The sequence below is a fragment of the Otolemur garnettii genome, unplaced genomic scaffold, assembly GCF_000181295.1.
Source record: "Otolemur garnettii isolate 467f Iridium unplaced genomic scaffold, OtoGar3 scaffold00108, whole genome shotgun sequence".
NCBI lineage: Eukaryota > Metazoa > Chordata > Mammalia > Primates > Galagidae > Otolemur > Otolemur garnettii.
In genome coordinates, this window is record NW_003852503.1 from 5,008,218 (window position 1) to 5,016,357 (window position 8,140).

The 8,140-nt window shown below is 56.0% G+C and overlaps 1 protein-coding gene across 1 annotated transcript in view; it reads left to right on the plus strand.

Moving 5' to 3' along the window:
• The window catches only part of NECTIN1 (nectin cell adhesion molecule 1), a 60,706-nt gene that overhangs the window by 39,365 nt on the left and 13,201 nt on the right, over positions 1-8,140 (plus strand). The window contains exons 2-3 of the mRNA XM_003796809.3: positions 6,896-7,246; positions 7,802-8,104. Of these exons, the coding sequence (XP_003796857.1) occupies positions 6,896-7,246; positions 7,802-8,104 (654 nt within the window). The remainder of the gene's footprint in view (positions 1-6,895; positions 7,247-7,801; positions 8,105-8,140) is intronic.

An 8,140-nucleotide genomic window follows, 5' to 3' on the forward strand; every position in this document is an offset into this window, starting at 1 on the left:
GCCACCTCTGCCAATTGCCAGAGGTACCCCTTTTCTCCACCACCTGAGTAGAAGACAGGACAGGTACAGGATGTGCAGTACAGAGGGAACCCAGAGGTGATCCTTGAAGGCTAGAGACAGAGGGTCCGGACCTAGACAGACTCTCCATGTTCCTAGGTACTGTGGTGGAGTCAGTGGGTGGCTCAGGACCCACCCTGCCATGCGCTCTGGGAATAGGAGCAGCAGCATGAGACAGGTCTGCAGAACAGCCCAGGTGTCCTCAGCCACCTGCTTCTCGGTGGGAGAAGGCAAAACTCAGCTCCCTGATTCATCCCTATCCCCCAACCTGTCCTACTAGGTTTCAGAGAGAGATGGGACTTGCCAGAGCATCCCTGTCACTGCTGCCTGGGGCTTTTGTGCTGCCAAGAGAGCACAACAGGGCCAGCCGGGCCTGTCTGAAGGTCCCAGGCTCCAGCCTCAGCTCCTTCTCGGGGCTTTTCCCAGGCTGCCGCACCCCCTCCTCTCCCACGCACTGTGCTCACCGGCTGGAGGCGCCGGCGCCAGCCCCACAGCCCATCATTAACCCCTCCTGTGGGGAGTGGGGGTGCCTCAGACAAGAGGAAAACATGGGCAGTTTCTGTGACCCCAGAGGAGGGGCAGAGGCGCCTGCCTTGAACAGTAGCAATTAGCCCCTGACTATGGGATCATGGGATGTTATCACCACTGCTGGGGGTATGCCAAAGGCCCCAAGACACCTAGAGCTGTACTAGCAGGCGCTGGCCCAGGGAATCTCCCAGGACCCAGCCTCCACGAGCCAAAGTGTCTAGGTTGCAGGAGGCAGGGGACGTATGCAGAGGTGCTCAGCTGCTGCAGTGCAGACCCAGCTCTCATGCCTTCTTGCTGTGCCAGCCCTGGGAAGGGGCAGTTAGGGCACTGGAATGGGAACCTGATTAGCTGGGTCTGCTTCTACTTCCTCACTGAGCCCACCAGCCTGGAGCACTCTGGACCTGTGCTGGGTGTAGAGGGACATCTGGAGGCAAGGATGCAGCTTGGGCACTGGAGAAAAGTGCCCAGGGCACAGGGACAAGACGGGACAAGTTCAAAGGATCTCAGTGAGAACCCTGCCCATGTGGGTTTTTGCCAGCAGAGTGATCAGGTCCAGGTGACACTGATTGGCAAAACCTTCTGAGAGGAGGGGACCCCAGAAAGGGGATTCCTTCCTGACTTCATACTCCTCTTTGCCAGCCTCTCCCCCAAGTGGAGTCAGCTAGTCCTTGGAGTTCACATTTGGGGAAGTGGCTGTGCTGGGAGGAAGGGTCCTGTAACCCTTAGGTCACTGTGCTGACTCAGCGGGGTTTCGGCTAGAGGCCCTGCCCCCTCCCCAGGGGGTGAGTCATTCCTGCTTACTTCTCAGCTGGTTTCTCACCGGATGTCCTATTCCTTTCTGCCAGTTTGGGGTGGGAGGAACATCCCTGAAAAGCCCTACAGGTGGATCCCAAAGGACATTGATTTGGGGGAGCCCTGTGCACCACCACCACCACCCTCGCCATGTGTGCTCTCATGCATGTGCATGCACACACACGTGCACCTGCACACATGGGCACACAGACTCCCTCCCGCTCTCCAATGTGTTGCTAGTCGACTCCAGGCCTGTCCTGCCACCTCTGCCCACCCACCTGAAGGTACCTGGCAGAGCCTCAGGAAAGGAGGGGCTAGGGAGGGCAGGTCCAGCCAGACCAAGGAGAGGCAGTCCATGTCAGTCAGGAAGCCCCACTGCCCCCTCCCTCACCTACTTCTCACCCACCCACCTGGGTCCAGTTCCCACCTGCTTGGCCAGGAAAAGAGGGGTCTGGGGTTTTAAAGGGCAGGAAGAGAAACCGCTCAGTATGGATACAGGGGAGCAGGGCATGCCGCACCCTGCTCTGGGAGAACCAGTGGCACTGGCCTGCAGATTAGCTCCACGGCAGGCAGGGCCTTGGGGAGCAGGTTTGTCTGCCACAACTGAGGAGCCTTTGTGTTTTGTTGCTGAGCTCGGGCTTTTGCAGGTCTGTGACGTCTCCAGGGGCCAACCTAACACCTACCATGCTGGCTCAGCACTTCTGGGAAGCTGGGCAGCCCTAACTGCTCACCCTGGGCTATAGTGGGGAAACTGAGGCACTTGAGCACAAACCCCAGGGCCTTGATCCCAGGATCCAAAACTCACTGGGTGGTCAGGCAGTGCTTGAGGTCAGGAAACAAGGACTCGTTTTTTGGTATTCTGGGCTGCAAAAACGCTCTGCTGAGAGCACAAATCCCCAAGGATGCCCCTGCCTTCCCTCCCTACCTTTCTGGCTCTTTCTGTTCTGCACATAGACGCCTCCTTGGTGCCCCCTACCTGGGATCCTCAGATTCCTTGTTTCCAACCCATCAGTTGACCACCAGTCACTCAGCTGCAGGGTGGCCTACAGGTGCAATGGCCATTGTATTGTAACCGGTGTTTGTGTCATCTCTCACAAGGGACGATGGAGACACTGAGGTTGCATTCTGGGAAGGACGCCACCCAGAATGAGGCCTCAGGGAGTTACATTGAGCCAGAGTTTGTTTTTGTGGCAGGGTGGGAAGAACACTGGGTGGGTGCTACTTATTCTGTGTCCCTGGGCAAGTGGCCCAACCCTTCTGGACGTTGTAGATGATGGATTGCATGGTCCATTGAGCTCCAACATGCTACCACTTTAGTGGTCCCAGTTCCCACATCCAGGCCAGACTTTGCAAAAAGGAACCTGCAGGGAAGGAGAGGATGCGTTCTGTGAACCAGCCCTAACCGCCTGGGGAACCAGAGTTATCAGGGAACTCACCACGCGCTGGCATGACATGGGCAACTTAACCCAAAACCAAGCTCACCCCTTTCTGCTCCTGCAGGGGCTTAAAATCTATTGGGAGATGGGAGACATACTGGCCATGTCTGCCAGGAAGCATAAAATAAAGGACTGTAGCTTAATGCTGTATGCTGTGTTGGGGTAGGCATAGAGGTGTCAGCTGAGTAGGAAGGACTGGGAGTCACAAGGGTGTCCTGGAAGAGGGGACTCGTAGTACCCAGAGCAGTGCCTGGTGTGGGATGGGTGCTCAACAGAGTGTTTGAATGAAGTTCCAGGAGGGGCCCCAGCAGTTCCAGGCCTACTGCTTCACAGATGAAAGATGGTGGCAGTGGTGACAATGATGGTGACACCTAACATTTATTGAGCATTTGTGCTAAGGGCTGCTTTCTAAGATTCCCATGCCTTCACTCCTTTAATCCTGTGACAGCTTCATAGGACAGGTATTAACTATTACTGTACAATCCCGTTTTGCAGATGTGCAACCTCAGTGCAAACTGAGCCTCAGAGAGGTTAAGTCATTTGGCCAAGGATAGACGGCAGGTGGAACGCAAACCCACACTGCCTTAGGGCCAGTGATGGAACAGGCCTTCAGGGGGCGGGAGTCACTAGTGTCAGGGCTAGAATATTGGTGGAGAAGCTTGACCAGGTGGGGAGGGGGCTGCACTGTCCCGCAGCTCCCACCCCTGCAGCAGGCTCCTCTCAATCCTGGATCCCTTCCCCCATGAGGCACTTGCTCTGCCTTCTCAGGGGTGAGACCTGCTCCCCCACTGACTCAGGCATTCTGACCCTGCCTGTCAGAGTCTCCTAGGGGTCTGCCCAATCTAAAGAACAAGGAACATCCTTCCCCACCCTGCATCCTTGGACCAAGACAGGCAGCTACAAGCCAGAAGCTTGGGTTCCAGGTCCCTTCCTGGGGTAGGGTAGGGGAGGTGAGGAGGGGGAGTCTTTGCCAATCTTCTAGCCCCACCCAACTCCAGAACTCTGGAATCCCCACCCAGTGACCCTAAACTCCCTTATGCCCACCCAGGGCCACCTCTTTTGGCCCTGCTAACGGTCAGTGATGACTTGAGACAAAGACCAAAAGTGAATCTTAGATTTCTTCCCTGCCCCACCCCACCCTGCCCATCACTGAGCAAAAAGGACAAGGGCCAGCACCTACTCTATGCCCAGGGAGAGGGAACAGCAGGAAATTTCTTCACTTTCCACCCTGAAATTGCTTGTGGGAGAGGCAGAGGGGAAAGAAGACAGCAGCCTCCTCCCCAAAATAGATGGGGGGAGGGATGCCCACTGCCTGGAGAGGGATGGGTGGATGCAAGGGGGCCTCTGGGGTGCCCGGGCCCCTTGCAGCATCCTCCCCACCCCACACCCAGGCCACTATCACGGATCTCACCTCCTGGCATTGACACAGCTCTGATGGGTGAGGTCACCACTGAAGACTCACAGACGAATGTCAGCCTGTGCACCAGGGACTACACCCTACCTGTCCCCACACCTGCAGGAGAGGGAGAGGAGTGGGGGCTCAGGGCTTGGTGGACCGTGTCCTCTGCAGGCCCACTGTGCCTGAGACCAACCCACAATGGCTTCTGGTGCCTACTCTCCTTCCCCCCTCCCAGCTGTGGCCCAAGCCCTCCCAACTGGCTTTTCCTGTTCCTAGCTTTGTGTGGCGCAAGTTCTCCAATTATGCCCACATTATCTCAGCCACTGGGCAGCCTCCAGCAGGCTGGGGGAAGGGCAGGGAGTACCCAATTATGCTGCTGGGGAGAGCCTGGGGCCTAGCTGCTTGCCAACTAGCCAGTCAGCAAGAGTGCAGGCCGTCTGGCCCACTGACCTCACCATGGGACTGCTCCTGGGGTGGGGCCATAGCTGGGTCGGGCTGCCATCAGACAGTTGGGATGGAAGGGACCATTGGTCAGGGAGTCCAGCCTGCTCCTTTACAGAAGAGGGAAATAGGGCCCAGCAGGAGGAAATAACTGACCAGGCCCCACAGCCACCTGAAGGCAGAGGCAGATGAGAGCCCACCCTCCTGTCCATCTAGGCACTTCTCCCACTGTGCTCCTGCCACCCCACAGCACCTCTGCCCAGAGCACCCCACAGACTGGCCGAGGGACAGCTAGAGGGGTACAGTTGGAGATAGCCCTAATGGACATGGAAGGGCTATAAAGAAGGGGAATGTCAAGGTAGTGACACTACCTGGCTTGGTGGGGCCAAAGATTGATTTATTTATCAAGCATTTCTTGAGTACCTACTGTGTGCTAAACAGGGGCACTACCTTGCAGGTGATCTAGAGAGACCTGGGAGGAGTAGGGAGCAGCTCATTTAACTGACCATGGGCTTTGGAGCCCTCAGGGGGACCTGGACAGCTCCTGCGTCTCCATTATGTAGAGGAGGCTCCTGCTGTTGGATCCCAGGCCCCCTTGGGAGGCTATTTAGGCCATTCCCCGCCCCCTGCATTGAGCCAGTCTGGGCATCATTGGTGTTACTGATAGTGCTCAATAAATTGAGGGAAGTAAAGATGCAAGGACACAGCTTGTGGGGAGTTTTCAGGGCTCAGGAGAGAGCTGGAGGGCAAAGCATAGTGACGGGGAGGGCTACACCAAGGTAAGGGAGCCAAGCCCAGTTCAGGGGTAAGAAAGCTCAAACAGAAGGGAGACCACCAGTCACTGCCTCCTTGCAAATCTCAACTCTCCAGGCTTCCACTGCAGTTTGTCTGGCAACAGATATTTACTAGCACCTACTATGTGCCAGATGCTGGGCACTGGGGAGTCCGAGATGGAAGAGACACTGACCCACCCCTGGAGGAGTTCAGAGTCTGGTGGAGGTCAGATGTAAACCAGCACATTCCAAGGCAGGAAAGAACTGTGCTGGAGGTAGCTGAGTTGTCAGCTCTGGCTGGGAGGCAAGGAAGCTCCCCAAGGAGATGTCCTGGCTGGGCTGACCACAGGTGGAGAAAGCGAAGAAGGGCCATCTAGGTCGAGGGACCTGCCTGGGCAGGAGTCTGGAATGTTGCACGGATAGGCTCTGTGCCTGTGGAGACTGGGACGGAGTTGCTCATTGACCTAAATGCTGATAATAGATTCTGTAATATCGTCACTCAGCAAATCATGGCTGAGTAAACGGGAGGAGGGAGGGAAGGAAACACGGACACGTGGCATGTTCTGAGGACAGGCCTACCTGGTACAGTTGGAAAGCATGGCTGTTGGAGAGATGAAGACAAAAGACAAGGATGTTGAACGCCATGTTAGGGTATCTGACTTGATCGTGAAGGCTACAGGAGCCAGCAGAGGCTGGAGGCTGGAGGCTGGCCGTGTGCAGTGCCTGCTTCCCTTTGCCTGGGTGAATAGGAGGGCCTGAGCCAGCACACCCCAGGGGACGGACACCTGGCTATGAGGGAGCAGACAGCAGGGGTAACCATAATGCTGGCCATCATGGGCCATCATGGGCCATCACGGGCCATCACGCTCACCCAGAGCTTCCTGCCTCCTGACGCACTTTCTCGTTCATTATGCCATTTGGTTCCCCTGGCAACCCTGTGAGGTAGAGAGGACTGGATTATCCACCCCATTTATCAGATGAGGGAACTGAAGCCCAGGAAGGTGAAGCAGCTCATGGCTCCTAAGTGGGGACTCTACTTGGAAAGCAATACATTTGACCCTCATCAAAAATGGGGGTGAGGACATCATATTTACTAACACAGAGCAATATTGATGATATGTCACTAAGGGGAAAAGCAGCTTACGAAGCAATGTCTGATCTTGTAAGCAAAATAGATGGGTATGTGGATATACGTAGATATAGAGAAGAAAGTGAAAGAAGATAGATCCTCAAAGATTATCCTTCAAGATCCTTCGAGATTATCCTGAGTGGCATAGGATGTTGACATTTTCTTCACTATATTTTTCAGTATTGCCCAGTGTTCTTATAACAAGTAATTAACATTTTTGTAATCAGAATAAAAAGAATAATGACTGCTATAAAAGGGAAGCCCACTGCACAGGGGATTGTGTGGGTGGGTGAGGGGAGCCGTGCCCACCACTGACCACTTCCTGCTGTCTCCCCCGTAGGCGCCCACACCCAGGTGGTCCAGGTGAATGACTCTATGTACGGCTTCATCGGCACAGATGTGGTGCTGCACTGCAACTTTGCCAACCCACTGCCCAGTGTGAAGATCACCCAGGTCACATGGCAGAAGGCCACCAATGGCTCCAAGCAGAACGTGGCCATCTACAACCCAGCCATGGGCGTCTCCGTGCTGGTTCCCTACCGCGAGCGCGTGGAGTTCCTACGGCCCTCCTTCACCGATGGCACCATCCGCCTCTCCCGCCTGGAGCTGGAGGATGAGGGTGTCTACATCTGCGAGTTTGCCACCTTCCCCACGGGCAACCGTGAGAGCCAGCTCAATCTCACTGTGATGGGTAAGCTGGCCACAGGCCCCGTCCCCACCTGTCTGGACCTGGGGGTTTGGCCATCCTTGGTGTGTCTCAGTGGCCCCAGATACCCTCCCTGGGTGACCATGCTCCTACACTTCGGGCATGGTACTCCCAGACCCTTCTGGCCAGGCTGCCCCACAATTCACTGGGGATAAGAGGTGGGGGCCTTAGCCCTAGATAGAGAGAAGGGTCAATATTCAGGTTGGAACTCTACCATGGCACTTTGTGGATGGTCAGGAAATAGGCAGAAATATCAGTCGCCATGGTAAGGAAAGGAGCCACTAAGCTGCTTGGCTGGAATATGCCAAGACTCCGAGAAGGCCTAAGCTTGATGGAAGGGATCTCACTACAAAGCAGGGAGGACATATATTAGACAGGCAGAAATTCCTGTAAGAAGTTCTGGGAGGGGTGTTAGGAACAGCGGAGAGGCAGGGTGGCCAAGGTGATCTGACCACATGGCCTAGTGGGTGTCAACACCACGCCCTCCTGGGCCTGCCCATCGACAGAGCTGGTCCCATGGCTCTCTCTGGTTCCCTGCAGCCAAACCCACCAACTGGGTAGAGGGCACCCAGGCAGTGCTTCGAGCCAAGAGAGGGCAGGGTGATAAGGTCCTGGTGGCCACCTGCACCTCGGCCAATGGAAAGCCTCCCAGTGTGGTGTCCTGGGAAACACGGCTGAAGGGCGAGGCGGAATACCAGGAGATCAGGAACCCCAATGGCACAGTGACAGTCATCAGCCGTTACCGCCTGGTGCCCAGCAGGGAGGCCCACCAGCAGTCCCTGGCCTGCATCGTCAACTACCACACGGACCGCTTCAAGGAGAGCCTCACTCTCAACGTGCAGTGTGAGCTGGGGTGGGGGTCGGGTCCTTCTGGGGTGG